The following is a 20,711-nucleotide window of genomic DNA, read 5'->3' as shown; positions in this document are numbered from 1 at the left end:
CTTTTGCCCACAGAACAGCCTCAATTCGACAAGGTATGGACTCTACAAGGCGTTCCACAGGGATTCTGGCCCATGTTGACTCCAATGCTTCCCACAATTGTCAAGTTGGCTAGATGTCTTTTGCGTGGTGGACCATTCTTGATACACACTGGAAACTGTTTAGTGTGAAAAACACAGCAGCGTTGCAGTTCTTGACACAAACCGGTGCGCCTGGTACCTACTACCATACCCCGTTCAAAGGCACTTATATCTTTTGTCTTGCTCATTCACTGTCTGAATGGCACACATACACATGTCTCATGGCTTAAAAATCCTTCTCTAATCCATCTCTTCCCCTTCATCTACACTGATTTGAAGTGGATTTAACAACTGACCTCAATAAGGGATCATAGCTTTCACCTGGATTCACCTGGTCAGTGTTTGTAATGGAAAGAGCAGGTGTTCTTAATGTTTTGTACACTCAGTGTAGATTACATATTCTGTCTCTGGCGCAATGTAACCTCGTTTAGACTGTCTGGATAAGTAGTTCCCTCTTTCCCCAATTATAGTGGAGTAAATCTGAGATAGAGATTGGCATTGCTCTGTGTTTATCATATCAGAACATGATAGTTTACTATAGTGGTCACTGAATGTTTCATTTCCTATCATAGCAGGGGTCCGTTTACGATATCTTGTGCAGTATTCACAAGTTTAAGTGCATTACACCTGGTGAGTTCTGGGTATAAAATGACTGGTTCCCACCCTTCAGGTTATTGTTCTGACTTTCCCAGGAAAGCCCAAGGGTTCTATTCAAGCCGCGTAGGAGTGTAGATATACACCTCTTTTATCAACATACTGCTACGAGCAAAATGTTGTGAGCTTCATTCTGCAGAATCCATTATGTGAGGGACCTGTGGTTCACCTAATACATCAGACATGCTCCTGAACATCCCTCTAATCTACGTCTCTGTTACCCACTGACCCTTCCCACCATCTGGCTTCCCTTTTCCCAGTCTCTTATATGATGTCATTTCCCCCCGTGCCTCCCCCTCCCAGGGGTTGCTGTGCTTTCCCCTCCCTCTACCAGGGGTTGCTGTGCCTCCCCCTCCCTATCCCAGGGGTTGCCGTGCCTTCCCCTCCCCCTCCCAGGGGTTGCTGTGCCTCCCTCTCCCTCTGCCAGGGTTTGCCGTGCCTTCCCCTCCCTCTCCCAGGGGTTGCTGTGCCTCCCCCTCCCAGGGGTTGCTGTGCCTCCACCTCCCTCTCCCAGGGGTTGCTGTGCCTCCCCCTCCCTCTCCCAGGGGTTGCTGTGCCTCCACCTCCACCTCCCAGGGGTTGCTGTGCCTCCACCTCCCAGGGGTTGCTGTACCTCCACCTCCACCTCCCAGGGGTTGCTGTGCCTCCACCTCCCTCTCCCAGGGGTTGCTGTGCCTCCACCTCCCTCTCCCAGGGGTTGCTGTGCCTCCACCTCCCTCTCCCAGGGGTTGCTGTGCCTCCACCTCCCTCTCCCAGGGGTTGCTGTGCCTCCACCTCCCAGGGGTTGCTGTGCCTCCACCTCCACCTCCCAGGGGTTGCTGTGCCTCCACCTCCCAGGGGCTGCTGTGCCTCCACCTCCACCTCCCAGGGGTTGCTATGCCTCCACCTCCCAGGGGTTGCTGTGCCTCCACCTCCACCTCCCAGGGGTTGCTGTGCCTCCACCTCCCAGGGGTTGCTGTGCCTCCACCTCCACCTCCCAGGGGTTGCTATGCCTCCACCTCCCAGGGGTTGCTGTGCCTCCACCTCCACCTCCCAGGGGTTGCTGTGCCTCCACCTCCCTCTCCCAGGGGTTGCTGTGCCTCCACCTCCCTCTCCCAGGGGTTGCTGTGCCTCCACCTCCCAGGGGTTGCTGTGCCTCCACCTCCACCTCCCAGGGGTTGCTATGCCTCCACCTCCCAGGGGTTGCTGTGCCTCCACCTCCACCTCCCAGGGGTTGCTGTGCCTCCACCTCCCTCTCCCAGGGGTTGCTGTGCCTCCACCTCCCTCTCCCAGGGGTTGCTATGCCTCCACCTCCCAGGGGTTGCTGTGCCTCCACCTCCACCTCCCAGGGGTTGCTGTGCCTCCACCTCCACCTCCCAGGGTTTGCTGTGCCTCCACCTCCACCTCCCAGGGGTTGCTGTGCCTCCACCTCCACCTCCCAGGGGTTGCTGTGCCTCCACCTCCCTCTCCCAGGGGTTGCTGTGCCTCCACCTCCCTCTCCCAGGGGTTGCTGTGCCTCCACCTCCCAGGGGTTGCTGAGCCTCCACCTCTACCTCCCAGGGGTTGCTGTGCCTCCACCTCCCAGGGGTTGCTGTGCCTCCACCCCCACCTCCCAGGGGTTGCTATGCCTCCACCTCCCAGGGGTTGCTGTGCCTCCACCTCCACCTCCCAGGGGTTGCTGTGCCTCCACCTCCCAGGGGTTGCTGTGCCTCCACCTCCACCTCCCAGGGGTTGCTGTGCCTCCACCTCCCTCTCCCAGGGGTTGCTGTGCCTCCACCTCCCTCTCCCAGGGGTTGCTGTGCCTCCACTTCCCTCTCCCAGGGGTTGCTGTGCCTCCACCTCCCTCTCCCAGGGGTTGCTGTGCCTCCACCTCCCAGGGGTTGCTGTGCCTCCACCTCCACCTCCCAGGGGTTGCTGTGCCTCCACCTCCCAGGGGTTGCTGTGCCTCCACCTCCACCTCCCAGGGGTTGCTATGCCTCCACCTCCCAGGGGTTGCTGTGCCTCCACCTCCACCTCCCAGGGGTTGCTGTGCCTCCACCTCCCAGGGGTTGCTGTGCCTCCACCTCCCTCTCCCAGGGGTTGCTGTGCCTCCACCTCCCTCTCCCAGGGGTTGCTGTGCCTCCACCTCCCAGGGGTTGCTGTGCCTCCACCTCCACCTCCCAGGGGTTGCTATGCCTCCACCTCCCAGGGGTTGCTGTGCCTCCACCTCCACCTCCCAGGGGTTGCTGTGCCTCCACCTCCCTCTCCCAGGGGTTGCTGTGCCTCCACCTCCCTCTCCCAGGGGTTGCTATGACTCCACCTCCCAGGGGTTGCTGTGCCTCCACCTCCACCTCCCAGGGGTTGCTGTGCCTCCACCTCCACCTCCCAGGGGTTGCTGTGCCTCCCCCTCCCTCTCCCAGGGTTTGCTGTGCCTCCACCTCCACCTCCCAGGGGTTGCTGTGCCTCCACCTCCCAGGGGTTGCTGTGCCTCCACCTCCCTCTCCCAGGGGTTGCTGTGCCTCCACCTCCCTCTCCCATGGGTTGCTGTGCCTCCACCTCCCAGGGGTTGCTGTGCCTCCACCTCCACCTCCCAGGGGTTGCTGTGCCTCCACCTCCCAGGGGTTGCTGTGCCTCCACCCCCACCTCCCAGGGGTTGCTATGCCTCCACCTCCCAGGGGTTGCTGTGCCTCCACCTCCACCTCCCAGGGGTTGCTGTGCCTCCACCTCCCAGGGGTTGCTGTGCCTCCACCTCCACCTCCCAGGGGTTGCTGTGCCTCCACCTCCCTCTCCCAGGGGTTGCTGTGCCTCCACCTCCCTCTCCCAGGGGTTGCTGTGCCTCCACCTCCCTCTCCCAGGGGTTGCTGTGCCTCCACCTCCCTCTCCCAGGGGTTGCTGTGCCTCCACCTCCCAGGGGTTGCTGTGCCTTCACCTCCACCTCCCAGGGGTTGCTGTGCCTCCACCTCCCAGGGGTTGCTGTGCCTCCACCTCCACCTCCCAGGGGTTGCTATGCCTCCACCTCCCAGGGGTTTCTGTGCCTCCACCTCCACCTCCCAGGGGTTGCTATGCCTCCACCTCCCAGGGGTTGCTGTGCCTCCACCTCCACCTCCCAGGGGTTGCTGTACCTCCACCTCCCTCTCCCAGGGGTTGCTGTGCCTCCACCTCCCTCTCCCAGGGGTTGCTGTGCCTCCACCTCCCTCTCCCAGGGGTTGCTGTGCCTCCACCTCCCTCTCCCAGGGGTTGCTGTGCCTCCACCTCCCAGGGGTTGCTGTGCCTCCACCTCCACCTCCCAGGGGTTGCTGTGCTTCCACCTCCCAGGGGTTGCTGTGCCTCCACCTCCCAGGGGTTGCAGTGTCTCCACCTCCACCTCCCAGGGGTTGCTATGCCTCCACCTCCCAGGGGTTGCTGTGCCTCCACCTCCCAGGGGTTGCTGTGCCTCCACCTCCCAGGGGTTGCTGTGCCTCCACCTCCACCTCCCAGGGGTTGCTATGCCTCCACCTCCCAGGGGTTGCTGTGCCTCCACCTCCCTCTCCCAGGGGTTGCTGTGCCTCCACCTCCCTCTCCCAGGGGTTGCTGTGCCTCCACCTCCCAGGGGTTGCTGTGCCTCCACCTCCCAGGGGTTGCTATGCCTCCACCTCCCAGGGGTTGCTGTGCCTCCACCTCCACCTCCCAGGGGTTGCTGTGCCTCCACCTCCCTCTCCCAGGGGTTGCTGTGCCTCCACCTCCATCTCCCAGGGGTTGCTATGCCTCCACCTCCCAGGGGTTGCTGTGCCTCCACCTCCACCTCCCAGGGGTTGCTGTTCCTCCACCTCCACCTCCCAGGGGTTGCTGTGCCTCCCCCTCCCTCTCCCAGGGTTTGCTGTGCCTCCACCTCCACCTCCCAGGGATGCTGTGCCTCCACCTCCACCTCCCAGGGGTTGCTGTGCCTCCACCTCCACCTCCCAGGGGTTGCTGTGCCTCCACCTCCACCTCCCAGGGGTTGCTGTGCCTCCACCTCCCCCTCCCAGGGGTTGCTGTGCCTCCACCTCCACCTCCCAGGGGTTGCTGTGCCTCCACCTCCCCCTCCCAGGGGTTGCTGTGCCTCCACCTCCCTCTCCCAGGGGTTGCTGTGCCTCCACCTCCACCTCCCAGAGGTTGCTGTGCCTCCCATGCAGGAAGGACCAGCGGAGGTGAGAGGTGGGCCCCTGCTCAGATGGGTTGGAAGCCCTGAGGGGGAGTAGAGGCTAATGACGGGGAGAAAGATGAGAGGAACAGATAAATTGGTCTCGCCCCCTCAGGGGGTTTCCTTCTTGTCTTGTCTCCTCACAGCGGTTCGCTAGATTTGAGACTTGTTCTGGCCATGAGGTGTGACGTGAGGGATGTTGTCTCGGGGAGCTGTGAGTCGAGCAGGAGACAAAGATGGACAATAAAGTTTCTGTTCTCCATTCAGACAAGTCCCAGCTTGCTAGACCGAAGTTTGAGGATCATTAGAAATGTCTTTGTGTTTTAAACTGCTGTAAACATTGACTTACAGTAACTACCTTTGCAAAATCTCAAGTTACCCTAATATTGCTGGGTATAAAATGTATAGTAATGTCTATAATTCATCATTAAGAATGACACGTTCTAAAGTGAATAGCAGTATAATGTATTAGCCTGCCGGGGCGGCAGGGTAGCCTAGTGGTTAGAGCGTTGGACTAGTAACCGGAAGGTTGTGAGTTCAAACCCCCGAGCTGACAAGGTACAAATCTGTCGTTCTGCCCCTGAACAGGCAGTTAACCCACTGTTCCCAGGCCGTCATTGAAAATAAGAATTTGTTCTTAACTGACTTGCCTGGTTAAATAAAGGTAAAATAAAAAAATAAAAAAAATAAATTTATATTCAGTCTTTTAATAATCATCCATGTTTCCAGAATTGAATTGCAGTGGAAATTTGACACCCCATAATGCCTGCGGGGACATATGAGTGGTTCCAGAGCATCCAGATCCCAGTCTATGGTCTTGTAATTACTGGATATACTGTGCCTTCAGAAAGTATTCAGACCCCTTCACTTTTTCCACATTTTGTTACGTTACAGCCTTATTCTAAAATGTATTAAATCATTTTTGCAAATGTATTCTAATTAAATAACTGATATCACATTTACATAAGTATTCAGACTTTTTACTCAGTACTTCGTTGAAGCACCTTCGGCAGCGATTACAGCATTGATTTTTTGGGGGGGGTATGATGGTACAAGCTTGGCACACCTGTATTCGGGACGTTCTCCCAATCTTCTCTGCAAATCCTCTCAATCTCTGTCAGGTTGGATGGGGAGCATTGCTGCACAGCTATTTTCCTATTTCTCAGAGATGTTTGATCGGGTTCAAGTCCATGCTCTGGCTTGGCAACTCAAGGACATTCAGAGACTTGTCCCGAAGCCACTCCTGCATTGTCTTGGCTGTGTGCTTAGGGTTGTTGTCCTGTTGGAAGGTGAACCTTCACCACAGTCTGAGGTCCTGAGCGCTCTGGAGCAGGTTTTCATCAAGGATCTCTATATACTTTGCTCCATTCATCTTTCCCTTGATCCTGACTAGTCTACCTTTTGCTGAAAAACATCCCCACAGTATGATGCTGCCACCACCATGCTTCACCTTAGGGATGGTGCCAGGTTTCCTCTAGACATGACGCTTGGCATTCAGGCTAAAGAGTTCAATCTTGGTTTCATCAGACCAGAGATCTTGTTACTCATGGTCAGAATCTTTAGGTGTCTTTTGGCAAACTCCAAGCGGGCTGTCATGTTTTTTGCTGAGGTGTGGCTTCCGTCTGGCCACTCTACCATAAAGGCCCTATTGGTGGAGTGCTGCAGAGATGGTTGTCCTTCTGGAAGGTTCTCTTATCTCCACAGAGGAACTCTGGAGCTCTATCAGAGTGACCATCAGGTTCTTGGTCACTTCGCTGACCAAGGCCCTTCTCCCCTGATTGCTCAGTTTGACTCTAGGAAGAGTCTTGGTGGTCCCAAACATCTTCAATTTATGAATGATAGAGGTCACTGTGTTCTTGGGGACCTTCAATGCTGCAGACATTTTTTTGGTACCCTTCCCCAGATCTCTGACTCGACACAATCCTGTCTCGGAGCTCTACGGACAATTCCTTCGACCTAATGGCTTGGTTTTTGCTCTGACATGCACTGTCAACTGTTGGACCTTATATAGACAGGTGTGTGCCTTTCCAAATCATGTCCAATCAATATAATTTACCACAGGTGGAGTCCAATCAAGTTGTAGAATCATCTCAAGGATGATCAATGGAAAATTATGTTCTTTATAATACATTCGTAAAAACCTCCTCTAAAAACCTGTTTTTTGCTTTGTCGTTATGGGGTTTTGTATGTAGATTTCTGAGGATTTATTTTATTTTATTTAATCCATTTTAGAATAACAAAATGTGGAAAACGTCAAGGGGTCTGAATACTTTCCAAATGCATTGTAGATGTGTTTACTGCAACTCAGTTGACTGACCAACATTTACTGTAGGAATCTGCTTTGAAAGCTATTAATCAGTAATGTATCTTAAACTGTAGAAACATTTGGCTTGTGTTCATGCCTGTGTGAGTTTCTGTTCTGAGACCTGCTGCTTGATGCGTGTCTGAGGATATGTCTGGGTGCTTTGGTGTGTGTCTGAGTTTTAGATGTGTGTGTGTGTGTGTGTGTGTGTGTGTGTGTGTGTGTGTGTGTGTGTGTGTGTGTGTGTGTGTGTGTGTGTGTGTGTGTGTGTGTGTGTGTGTGTGTGTGTGTATGAAGTATACAGTACATGTCTGTCTGTCTCTGTTATTCTGTGTTAGAATCTGTGTGGGTCTTTCTGTGTGTGTGTGTTTGGGGGGAGGGGGGGTTCTATGTGTGTGTGTTTGGGGGGGTCTTTCTGTGTGTGTGTTTGGGGGGTCTTTGTGTGTGTGTGTGTGTGTGTGTCTGTGTGTCTGTGTGTCTGTGTGTGTGTGTGTGTGTGTGTGTGTCATTTCTAACAGCTGTTCCTGTGTATCCCTCTGGAATTCCAGGTGTCCAGCGACAAATTGTTCACTGTGTGGAGAGGACCTCTGGGATAGTAGAAGAGGGCTACTGTGACCCGACGAACCGTCCAGACGATAAACGAGCCAGCTGCAATGAGGAGCTTTGCCCAGCCATGTGAGTTTGCCCCCAGGACCAGATTTATACTGGGACAAGACCCACTGTAGGGCTTGCATGCTCTCTCACACGCACACACCTTTGTAAACACACACACACATACATGCACACACACGCACATACACACAAATCATACATGCGTTCATAAACACACCAGAAAGGCCTCCCGAGTGGCGCAGTGGTCTAAGGCACTGCATCGCAATGCTAGCTGTGCTACTAGAGAGATTCTGGGTTTGAGTCCAGGCTCTGTCACCGCTGGACACGACCGGGAGAACCATGGGGCGGTGCACAATTGGCCCAGCATCGTCCAGGTTAGGTGAGGGTTTGGCCAGCAGGGATGTCCTTGTCCCATCGCGCTCTAGCGACTCCTGTGGCGGGCCGGGCGCAGTGCACGCTGACACGGTCGCCAAGTGTTTCCTGCGACACATTGGTGCGGCTGGCTTCCGTGTTAAGTGGGCATTGTGTCAAGAAGCAGTGCGGTTTGGTTGGGTTGTGTTTCGGAGGACGCACGGCTCTCGACCTTCGCCTCTCCCAAGTCCATACGGGAGTTGCAGCGATGAGACAAGACCATAACTACCAATTGAATACCACGAAATTGGGGGGGAGGGAGGGGGAAGGGGTAAAAAAATTATTTGAATAATTAACACACCAGAAAGAATACACCCTCTCAAACATGCACTACGCATAAACACACACACACATTACACTTTCTGTCTGTCTTTCTTCGTGACCATTCCATTCAGATGGTGGGTGGGCGAGTGGCAGAAGTGCTCGGCCACGTGCGGTGAGAAGGGCTTGGCCAAGAGGACGGTGCTGTGCATCCAGGCCGTGGGTCTGGAGGAGAACAGAGCCCTGCAGCCCTCTGAATGTCACCACATACCCAGGCCTGAGTCAGCGGCGCCTTGTAACACTCATGTCCCCTGCCCCGCGGACTGGTCCACAGGCAACTGGTCTGAGGTGAGGAGGCCATTCAGGGGAATGTGATACGGCTCCAGCAGTGACTCACACAGAGAAGGGAGAGGCTAAGGAAGGAAAGGAACATCTGGTCTCGTCTTGTTTAATGTGGAAAATGCTGAATTTTCTGCACTGGGAGTACAAGTTGAAACAGAGGCTAGTTTAACTCTGGTTCCACGATATTTGAGTGGAGTAGACATGGGAAAGATTTTGAGGAAGCAGCTAACACACTATGTATAACCTAATTCAAATGTATACGAACTTAATTGTAAGTGAAAACTCTTATGAGCACCATGAAGAGGAGAGGAGGTGGACAGGTCATGAGGGTAGAGGAGGTGGACAGGTCCTGAAGAGGAGAGGAGGTGGACAGGTCCTGAAGGGTAGATGAGGTGGACAGGTCATGAGGAGGTGGACAGGTCATGAAGAGGAGAGGAGGTGGACAGGTCCTGAAGGGTAGAGGAGGTGGACAGGTCCTGAAGAGGAGAGGAGGTGGACAGGGCCTGAAGGGTAGAGAAGGTGGACAGGTCATGAGGAGGTGGACAGGTCATGAAGGGTAGAGGAGGTGGACAGGTCAGGAAGGGTAGAGGAGGTGGACGGGTCATGAGGAGGTGGACAGGTCCTGAAGGGTAGAGGAGGTGGATAGGTCAGGAAGGGTAGAAGAGGTGGACAGGTCATGAGGAGGTGGGCAGGTCCTGAAGGGTAGAGGAGGTGGACAGGTCAGGAAGGGTAGAGGAAGGAGGTGGACAGGTCCTGAAGGGTAGAGGAGGTGGACAGGTCAGGAAGGGTAGAGGAAGGAGGTGGACAGGTCAGGAAGGGTAGAGGAAGGAGGTGGACTGGTCAGGAAGGGTAGAGGAAGGAGGTGGACAGGTCAGGAAGGGTAGAGGAGGTGGACGGGTCATGAAGAGTAGAGGAGGTGGACAGGTCAGGAAGGGTAGAGGAGGTGGATAGGTCCTGAAGATTAGGTGTGTACAGGTCCTGAAGATTAGGTGTGTACAGGTTCTGAAGAGGTGAAGAGGTAGACAGGTCCTGAAGAGTAGGTTTGTAAAGGTCCTGAAGAGTAGGTGTGTACAGGTTCTGAAGAGGTGAAGAGGTAGACAGGTCCTGAAGAGTAGGTTTGTACAGGTCCTGAAGGGTAGAGTACGTGTGTACAGATCCTGAAGGGTAGAGGAGGTGGACAGGTCCTGAAGATTAGGTGTTTACAGGTCCTGAAGAGTAGGTGTGTACAGGTCCTGAAGAGGTGAGGAGGTAGACAGGTCCTGAAGAGTAGGTTTGTACAGGTCCTGAAGGATAGAGTAGGTGTGTACAGGTCCTGAAGGGTAGAGGAGGTGGACAGGTCCTGATGGGTAGGTGTGTACAGGTCCTGAAGATTAGGTGTGTACAGGTCCTGAAGATTAGGTGTGTACAGGTCCTGAAGAGTAGGTGTGTACAGGTCCTGAAGAGTAGGTGTTTACAGGTCCTGAAGAGTAGGTGTGTACAGGTCCTGAAGAGTAGGTGTGTACAGGTCCTGAAGAGTAGGTGTGTACAGTACCATGTTGTTTATAAAGTTGGCACTCTAACTGGTGTTTAGCAGTGGTGTAAATATAAAGCTGTGTTATCGATCAGTTACCAGTCTGTCCTAATCTGACCCTCCTCTGCTTCTCCCATAGTGCTCGCTGACGTGTGGTGGTGGTGTGCGGAGCCGAAAGGTTGTCTGTTCCAGAAACACAGGGGTGGACTGTGACCCCCGAAAGAATCCCAGTTCCCTTACTCCATGCTACCTCCAGGACTGTCCTCAGATCATCGACGTCTTCGGTGGCAGCAACGACTGGTCTGGCAGTGGTTCGTCAAGCAAGGAAATCAACGAAATCAACTCCATCCCTGACTCCAACCCCCTGCCCAAACACAGTACGACTAGAGCTCAGCCAAGGGCCCCTAACAATCTGAATAACATCATCCCCCACCCGAATCACATTGACAAGACTACTGACAACTCAGCCAAAAACAATGTACCGGTGGACGATTTTTACTACGACTACAACTTCATCAAATTCCACGAGGACATTTCCTACGACTTTGGCTTGGGGAACAACGGTAAAGACTTGGTGGATGATCCTGGACCAGATCCACAACAGGAGCCTAAGCCAAGTTCTAGTGCAGAAGAACATGTTTACAGAGAAACTACAACAGATCCTCCCACAGCTACCTCACCCATTTCTACCACTTTTAAGACGACTCCTTTCATTAGGGAAGTTGAGGAACCACAAGACCCTAACCTGGACAATGCAGAGATTGATGGAAGACTACAGACGGAGAAACCTAATGAAGTAGAGCGAGAGGAGGAGGATTTACTCCTTTCAGAGGACTATTTTCTACCTGTTTCCACCACACCCTCAGCACCAGTTTTAGAGACCAGGTTTTCACAAAGCTGGAAAGAAACTAACGGTAATTTTGGTTGGCCTCATTACCTCAGCACTGCAGCTGAGAATACACCTGGGCCCCAGAGTGAAGAAAATGATGATGAAAACACTGACATTTATGTCCCTTTTGATGTGAAAGACAGCAATGTTGGTACAACCATCGAATGTACCACCACTGCCCCTGTCAGCCATGACTATGAAGATGGCACCGTACCCACAACGATGGTAGAAGAGGTGAAAGAAGTGGGTGTTTTGGACTACAATTCCCACCAGGAGACTGCAATTGGACTACAATCCCCTGGCTACCAAGATGAAAAGGAGAGCCCGCTTCCACCCCTGGATCCACCTTCCCCAGGACCTGTGTTTGAGTTTGAAACATACGAGGACAGCTTTTTCACCACAACCCTGTCCCAATGGGAGGCAACCACCTCTCTTCCATACGAGCCACCAGCCCCAGACTCCACTGGGGATTACAATGGCTTTTTCCCTGGTGAACCAGACTTTGATCAGCAGGACTTTGAAGTTGAGCCCAAAGCTGATAGCGAAGTCAATTTAGGGGTCACCGACAGTGACTTCACCGTGACCTCACGTCCTGTGCCTCAGGAGCCACATCTTCCACCCTCTCCTCCCCCACCTCTTTCCCATTCACTCTCAGGAAACCAGGAGAACATCAAACACAGCACATCAACAACTAGAAGTGACTCTCCTCCTACTACTTATCTGGAAGGAGACCCTCAGTCTCCACCTGGAAGTGACTCCCCCCCTTCCACTCATCTGGAAGGAGACCCTCAATCTCCACCTCCGTCAATGTTAGCAGAGACAGAGCTAGCCACAGCCCAGTTAGAGACAGACATTTCAGCACAGTCCTCCACGACTGGGCCAACTCCATCTAAAGGGGCCAATGCGGGCCCTCCAGTCCCCTCCCCATACGGGTGGTCAGAGATTGACTACAATGAGATCCTCATCCCCCCCATGCTGAGATCCAGGGGCATGAACCCTTCCCTCACAAACCAGCCCCCAGTGGATGTCACCACAACCACTCCCCAGGATGGCACGAAACCCATGCCCCCCACCCAGTCCCCTGAACCAGCCGTGCCCCCCACCCAGTCCCCTGAGCCAGCCGTGCCCCCCACCCAGTCCCCTGAGCCAGCCGTGCCCCCCACCCATTCCACTGAGCCAGCCGTTCCCCCCACCCAGTCCTCTGAGCCAGCCATGCTCACTCTGCCAACCCATTCTCCCACCACACTCTGGTGGACACCAGAGCCTACCCCAGTGCCAAGCCCAGCTTCCACTCCAAACGCCACAGCTTCCTTCTGGAGACCCGGCAACTGGAGCGCAGTGAGTTGCACCACTCTCTATGCATTCCACACATTCTCCCTGGTGTAAATGTAGTGTGTGGGAGGAACAATGCCCAGCAGTGTGCCACTATTAATGTCCCCATCCCTTTAATATGCTGACATACTGTCACCCTGGCCTCAGGTTCCAACATAAACAACCCAACTCTCCTATCATGTTGAATGGCTGCTCTCTGACCTTTTCAGATTGCCAGCAGGGAAATATATCAGCCCGACAGGTCATGACACAGTGAATGCCACTTTCTGTCTGTGTTTTAACAGTGAAATCAAATGTGACTTGCACTCTCTCTCAAAGTCAACCACATTCACTCTGTACAGAAACACAGAACAGTCTCGTAATTCCATTGTGTTGGGTTTTTGAATGAGGAAGTATTTTGTCCCCCGTGACTAATCTCTATGTATCTGAATGAGCTGCAACTCAGTGTATTACAAGACATTGAATGATGCCTGGTTCACTCCTCACTGCCTCCCCTTGTGTTGCAGTGTTCTACTAGCTGTGGTCTGGGGGCCATCTGGAGGCTGGTGGTCTGCAGCACGGGACTGGAGTCTGACTGTGACCTGACCAAGAGGCCTGTGCCGGCCCGGCGCTGCTACCTCCGACCCTGCTCCTCCTGGAGGATAGGGAACTGGACCAAGGTGAGGCCCCACACCAGGGAGTGGACGATAATGGAATGTTGTAGCGATAACTCAGGGATGATAAGGGAATGTTGTAGCGATAACTCAGGGATAATAAGGGAATGTTGTAGCGATAACTCAGGGATGATAAGGGAATGTTGTAGCGATAACTCAGGGATGATAAGGGAATGTTGTAGCGATAACTCAGGGATGATAAGGGAATGTTGTAGCGATAACTCAGGGATGATAAGGGAATGTTATATTGATAGCTCAGGGATGATAAGGGAATGTTGTAGCGATAACTCAGGGATGATAAGGGAATGTTGTAGCGATAACTCAGGGATGATAAGGGCATGTTGTAGCGATAACTCAGGGATGATAAGGGAATGTTGTAGTGATAACTCAGGGATGATAAGAGAATGTTGTAGCGATAACTCAGGGATGATAAGGGAATGTTGTAGCGATAACTTGGGGATGATAAGGGAATGTTGTAGCGATAACTCAGGGATGATAAGGGAATGTTGTAGCGATAACTCAGGGATGATAAGGGAATGTTGTAGCGATAACTCAGGGATGATAAGGGAATGTTGTAGCAATAACTCTGGGATGATAAGGGAATGTTGTAGCGATAACTCAGGGATGGTACGGGAATGTTGTAGCGATAACTCAGGGATGATAAGGAAATGTTGTAGCGATAACTCGGGGATGATAAGGGAATGTTGTAGCAATAACTCGGGGATGATAATGGAATGTTGTAGCAATAAGTCGGGGATGATAAGGGAATGTTGTAGCGATAGCTCAGGGATGATAAGGGAATGTTGTAGCGATAACTCAGGGATGATAAGGGAATGTTGTAGCGATAACTCAGGGATGATAAGGGAATGTTGTAGCGATAACTCAGGGATGATAAGGGAATGTTGTAGCGATAGCTCAGGGATGATAAGGGAATGTTGTAGCGATAGCTCAGGGATGATAAGGGAATGTTGTAGCGATAGCTCAGGGATGATAAGGGAAAGTTGTAGCGATAACTCAGGGATGCTAAGGGAATGTTGTAGCGATAACTCAGGGATGATAATGGAATGTTGTAGTGATAACTCAGGGAAGGGATGATAATGGAATGGTGTAGCAATAACTCTGGGATGGGCCGATAATGGAATGGTGTAGCAATAACTCTGGGAAGGGACGATAATGGAATGGTGTAGCAATAACTCTGGGAAGGGACGATAATGGAATGGTGTAGAAATAACTCTGGGAAGGGACGATAATGGAATGGTGTAGAAATAACTCTGGGAAGGGACGATAATGGAATGGTGTAGCAATAACTCAGGGATGGGCCGATAATGGAATGGTGTAGCAATAACTCTGGGAAGGGACGATAATGGAATGGTGTAGAAATAACTCTGGGAAGGGACGATAATGGAATGGTGTAGCAATAACTCTGGGATGGGCCGATAATGGAATGGTGTAGAAATAACTCAGGGAAGGGACGATATTGGAATGGTGTAGCAATAACTCAGGGATGATAATGGAATGTTGTATCATGACTCAGGCATGGGACAATAATGGAATGTTATCGCGATAACTCATGGATGGGGCGATAATGGAATGTTGTATCATGACTCAGGGATGGTAATGGAATGTTGTATCATGACTCAGGGATGATGATGGAATGTTGTATCATGACTCAGGCATGGGACAATAATGGAATGTTATCGCGATAACTCATGGATGGGGCGATAATGGAATGTTGTATCGCAATAACAATGATGGGATAATGGAATATTAATGCATTAATAATAAATCAGTCAGTATAGTATCAAGCAACTTTTTATCACGATAACAGGATTGTTTAAGCTCCGTCCCTCTCACCCTCTTTCGCCCCAGTGTTCCAAGAACTGTGGTGGTGGGGTGACCCTGCGTGAGATCCAGTGCTTTGACACCAGGGACCAGAGGCCTTTGCGGCCCTTCCACTGTCAGACCGTGTCTACCCGGCCGGTGACCCACATGCCCTGCCTACCCCAGCCCTGCCTGGACTGGTACTCTTCTTCCTGGGGACAGGTTAGTTACATCCTTTCCTCCCATCTCCTTCTCTCCTCACCTCTCTCCTTACTACCCATAGTTATGCCTAACCTCTCACTGTGATAGTTGTTATCTTCTGTGACAGTTCCATTTGTAGTAAGAAGTTATCATCACTGTGATAGTTGATGTGTAATAAGGGGTTATCACTGTGATAGCGGATGTGTAATAAGGGGTTATCACTGTGATAGCGGATGTGTAATACGGAGTAATATTCACTGTGATAGTTGATGTGTAATAAGGGGTTATCACTGTGATAGTTGATTTGTAATAAGGGGTTATCACTGTGGTAGTTGATTTGTAATAAGTGGTTATCACTGTTATAGCTGATGTGTAATAAGGGGTTATCACTGTTATAGCTGATGTGTAATAAGGGGTTATCATCACTGTGATAGTTGATTTGTAATAAGGGGTTATCACTGTGGTAGTTGATTTGTAATAAGGAGTTTTCACTGTGATAGTTGATGTGTAATAAGGTGTTATCACTGTGATAGTTGATGTTTAGTAAGGAGTTATCACTGTGATAGTTGATGTTTAGTAAGGAGTTATCACTGTGATAGTTGATGTTTAGTAAGGAGTTATCACTGTGATAGTTGATGTGTAATAAGGGGTTATCATCACAGTGATAGTTGATGTGTAATAAGGAGTTACCTACATAGTTACCCTCATGCAATGTTAAGTGCTTTGAGACTGTCTGAAAAGCACTATGCACAGTCATGGTTATCCTTAAAAGTGTGTGTGTGTGTTTCCCAGTGCTCTGAGGTGTGTGGGGGAGGGGAGCAGCAGCGTCTGGTTACCTGTCCAGAAGAGGATCGCTGTGACGAGGACCATCTGCCCAGCAACATCCAGGCCTGTAACAGCCAACCCTGTACCCAATGGGTCACTGGCTCCTGGGGACAGGTAAAAGAAGCATACTGTGCTCACACAAACACAGCCTACAGGTGTTGTGTGTATGTGAAGGATGTACCATTGTGCCTTCGTTTACAGTAATGTTGCATTGTATTGTGTACCTACTCACATGCACCCACACAGAGAAACAATCACAGACAATCACAGAACCATACAACGTGATTGTTTACGCTCTGCTGTAGTAGATCACCCATCAGACTATTTTTGATTTAATCTTCTCTTTACATATGCTGAATAATGTATGTGTGACATTTTGATTTAGAATGAACCATTATCATGCACCTGTCTGGAAACAGGGGCAGGGGGAAAAATACATGTCATCTATGCACTTAAATAGCGAATGGAGGACGCTTTTCCCGTGGTTCGTTTTCATGCCAGACAGGTAGACTGTACTCCTGTTGTAAAGAGAAGCAATGTGCTTAATATGAGGAAAGTTGAGAAATACATTTAGTAGGCCTAGCCTATAGAAAGCTGATGGGATCCTGTTTTTTTTTAAATAGAGGCTATAACTCTGTTTTCTCACACAATTGCATAGCCTATAGAAATGTTGAGCAACGTGAGCTCATGGGCTCTCATGAAGTGTTCGATTTAGATTTTCGATTACGTTTGCATTGATGTCAGAGTGATTAGAGGGACAATAGAGTGCTGAGAACCAGGCAGTTAGTACGTTTGGTAGGCTACTAATGACCATCAGCAGCATCAGAGCTTGGAGAAGCCTAATTACCATGACTAAACGGTGTGTGTGTGTGTGTGTGTGTGCATGAGGTTGCATGCCTGTGTGCTTATGACTTAACGTGATGCAGCCTACAGCTATAGCCTACAGCCTACACTGTGTCCAAACAGCCCTCCGTATATCAGTTTGTGTGTCCCATCCCCAGTGCTCTGCATCCTGTGGTGGCGGCGTGCAGCGGAGGCTGGTGAAATGTGTGAACACCAAGACGGAGCCTGAGGAGGAGGAGGATCATGCCCAGTGTGACTCTGAGCCCTGGCCAGAAAACAGCCAGAAGTGTAACCTGAATGAGTGTGACAGCGGCCCCGCTGGTGAGTAAACCACACAACAGCTTTCTGTCTTAAATAATGTATATGATAATATACACCATTTAAAATATGCTTTCATCCAAAGTGACGTATTGTCATGCGTACAGACATTTGACATGTAGGTCATGGGTGTCCGTATGGGTGTCCGTATGGGTGTCCGTATGGGTGGCCTTGGGAATCGAACCCACAGTCCTGACGTATTAAGCATTGTGCTCCGCCAACTAGATTTTCATTTCCTAGAAAATGCTCCACTTCCTCTGGTTTTAGCTGAATGGATGGGTTAGATGGATAGACAGGCACGCTGTCAGTCACGCCGGAAAGCAATCGGGCAGAGAGAGACAGACAGAGAGAGAGAGAGACAGACAGACAGACAGAGAGAGAGAGAGAGAGACAGACAGACAGACAGAGAGAGAGAGAGACAGACAGACAGAGAGAGAGAGAGAGACAGACAGAGAGAGAGACAGACAGACAGAGAGAGAGACAAACAGCCTCCATTACCAAAGATGTCTGTACAGTAAGCCAATAAATCATAAGAACATCACCACTCTTCTTTCATGGCCAAGTCTTATAGATTTGTGTAATACAAAAGAACTCGTTTTGCAAGAACACTAAGACTTTCCTTGGTCTCTGTCAGTGTTCAAGGCTGTAGCTGTCACCACTTCCATACGCATAACTGACCTTTTCATGCTCTGTGTAACAACTCTTATGTCAGAGTTATTTCACGGCCATACATTTCAGAAAACATTTTCTGAACAGTCACTTAGTATCTACAGGCAACTGCCAAAATAAAGGAAACGCCAACATAAAGAGTCTTAATAGGACGTAGGGCCACCAGAACAGCTTCAATGCACCTTGGCATAGAGTCTACAAGTGTCTGGAACTCTATTGGAGGTCTGCTACACCATTCTTCCACAATAAATGAATTTGGTGTTTTGTTGATGGTGGAAAACACTGTCTCAGGTGCCACTCCAGAATCTCCCATTAGTGTTAAATTGGGTTGAGGTCTGGTGACTGACACACACACACACACACACACACACACACACACACACACACACACACACACACACACACACACACACACACACACACACACACACACACACACCCTTTAAACCCCCTGTGCTCCTTTGAGACCCCTCTTTCAGTCACTGAGATCTCTTCTTCTAGCCATGGTAGCCAAAATAATGGGCAACTGGGTATTTTTATACATGACCCTAAGCATGATGGGATGTTAATTGCTTAATTAACTCAGGAACCACACCAGTGTGGAAGCACCTGCTTTCAATATACTTTGTATGCCTCATTTACTCAAGTGTTTCCTTTATTTTGGCAGTTAAATGTTGGTTGTAAACTCAAAAGGTGGTGAAATGCAATATTGTGTGCTAGCTTGTGAGGCATGCCAGAACACTGAATGCTTCCTAGTTAGTTGAGAACGACTGACTCAACAGCCATGTCTGATATAACCAGTAAACTCAATGCTTCCTAGATAGTTGATAAAGACTGACTCAACAGCCATGTCTGATATAACCAGTAAACTCAATGCTTCCTAGATAGTTGATAAAGACTGACTCAACAGCCATGTCTGATATAACCAGTAAACTCAATGCTTCCTAGTTAGTTGAGAACGACTGACTCAACAGCCATGTCTGATATAACCAGTAAACTCAATGCTTCCTAGTTAGTTGAGAACGACTGACTCAACAGCCATGTCTGATATAACCAGTAAACTCAATGCTTCCTAGTTAGTTGAGAACGACTGACTCAACAGCCATGTCTGATATAACTTCAAAAAGTTGGATGGCTAACATTTGGCTACATTTGGCATCTTACAGAAGTTAATGCATACATTTTTGTACTGGTTCCCTGTGGGAATCAAACCCACAACCCTGGAGTTGCAATTGCCATGCTGTACCAACTGAGCCACGCAGGACTCTTTCATCGATCCTGTTTTGTGATATACACCTCTAATGTCAAGCCACTGTGGTTCCTGTGTTGTTTATGTTATTCTCATCCTAACAGCTTGTAGCAGTTTATCTGACAATATCAATGATTGATTTTCAAGAGAGAGAGAGAGAGAGACCTCTCCAAGAAACATACTGTAGCCATGCTATCACAAGAAGCATGTTACAGTATATATACCTTATACAGTACGTGGAAAGGAGGAAGAGGAAGGTGTGCTAACTTGGTTGACTTGCGTGTACATGTTCGTGTCAACGTGTGTGTGTTCATGTGTGAATCCCTGGGGTTTAGTGGAGGGTCAATCTGAATGCCATAAACAGCCTCCAGCAGGGATTGAACAGTTCTCTGACCCTCCTGTTCCTCCTTCCACTTCAGCCTCTCTCCCATGGGTCACTGGCTTTCTCTCACCCTAATTGAAGCGTGCCACCTGCTCCCCACCAAACACCACACAAACAAGATTACTCAGTGGAAAATCTGATCCTTGTGAGAAAGGTGGCTGGCTCTTCTCTGTCGTGTGTAAAGCAAAGAGAGAACCTAACTGTGTTAAAGATTGACCTTTAGTATGTATCATGCCAATGCAACACAAAATATGTTATTATATACATTTTAAACATATAGTGAAATAAAATGGCCAAATGTTAATTAATAGTCCATCAGTTTTTAGGGCTGACCCAAGTTTTGTACACTACAAGACTGTTAGCCCACTGAGCTAAAGCATTAGCTTGGAAAGCTAACACAAGTCTAATCACGCATTTAGAGTTCACCGAAGCACCTCTGCTACAGATGTACCTAGAACAGTGGTTCCCAACCTTTTCTGAACGGTGACACACCTTGATGCGCTGAATAATTGTTTTTGTTGTAATGACCTCCATCTCAGCTGATCCATATTGAAAATCATCTATTTTCTGTGACAGATGTTTTTATAGATTAAATAGGGTTTATTTGAATTATTTTCATAGTTCCTTAGTCATGATTCATTTGTGTGTACCCCTTTAAGAGCGTTCCGCAAATCCCTGCTAGAAATATATTTTTTTAGATCGGGTAAAATCTATATTTAGTTTTAAACCGTTTGGACTACAGACGAGTGTTTTTCTGCATTGTAAAGCTGCAAACATAGACCCAAAGCCATGCTCTGTTTGTTGTTGGCTGTGCTACAATTAAACCTTATCCCTGTGCTAATGGTTCTCACAGGCTCACAGAAGTGAGTGTTTCAAGAAATAATGAAGATTAGGAAAGGTTTCGTGGCACACCTGAGAGTTCCTCAAGGCACACCAGTGTGCCGTGACACCCGGTTGAAAACTTTATGTGAATGCACATAAAGTGGCATTCATTATTGGCCCAGCTTATCTCTCCCTCTATCAGCCGGAAACACATATTACAACTTTAAAGACTGACATTATCATCGACTCATTTGACTTTCTAAATGAACGTTAGGCTTATTTCTACCTTTCCAGTCATGTCCATCTCACTCCAATCACACAGGGACCTTTGTCTTGCGGTGCATAATTACCTTGGCCACCCTTGAAACGGACTAACTGAACTGTCATTTAAAAAACCCATAGAAAATTGCCTTGGCAGTG

At 49.9% G+C, this 20,711-nt stretch overlaps 1 protein-coding gene across 1 annotated transcript in view; it reads left to right on the top strand.

Annotated features, from left to right (window-relative positions):
* Positions 1-17,519, top strand: part of LOC110513865 (A disintegrin and metalloproteinase with thrombospondin motifs 7) — a 146,837-nt gene extending 129,318 nt beyond the window's left edge. The window contains exons 17-23 of the mRNA XM_036981387.1: positions 7,700-7,826; positions 8,570-8,783; positions 10,427-12,514; positions 13,015-13,167; positions 15,031-15,204; positions 15,976-16,122; positions 17,010-17,519. Coding sequence (XP_036837282.1) covers positions 7,700-7,826; positions 8,570-8,783; positions 10,427-12,514; positions 13,015-13,167; positions 15,031-15,204; positions 15,976-16,122; positions 17,010-17,180 — 3,074 coding nt within the window. The 3' untranslated portion in view covers positions 17,181-17,519. The remainder of the gene's footprint in view (positions 1-7,699; positions 7,827-8,569; positions 8,784-10,426; positions 12,515-13,014; positions 13,168-15,030; positions 15,205-15,975; positions 16,123-17,009) is intronic.
* Positions 17,520-20,711: the final 3,192 nt, after the last annotated feature.

Source organism: Oncorhynchus mykiss, chromosome 6 (assembly GCF_013265735.2).
Source record: "Oncorhynchus mykiss isolate Arlee chromosome 6, USDA_OmykA_1.1, whole genome shotgun sequence".
NCBI classification, from domain to species: domain Eukaryota; kingdom Metazoa; phylum Chordata; class Actinopteri; order Salmoniformes; family Salmonidae; genus Oncorhynchus; species Oncorhynchus mykiss.
The sequence above is the reverse complement of the archived record's forward strand: the minus strand, read 5'-3'. Positions and strand labels throughout refer to the sequence as shown.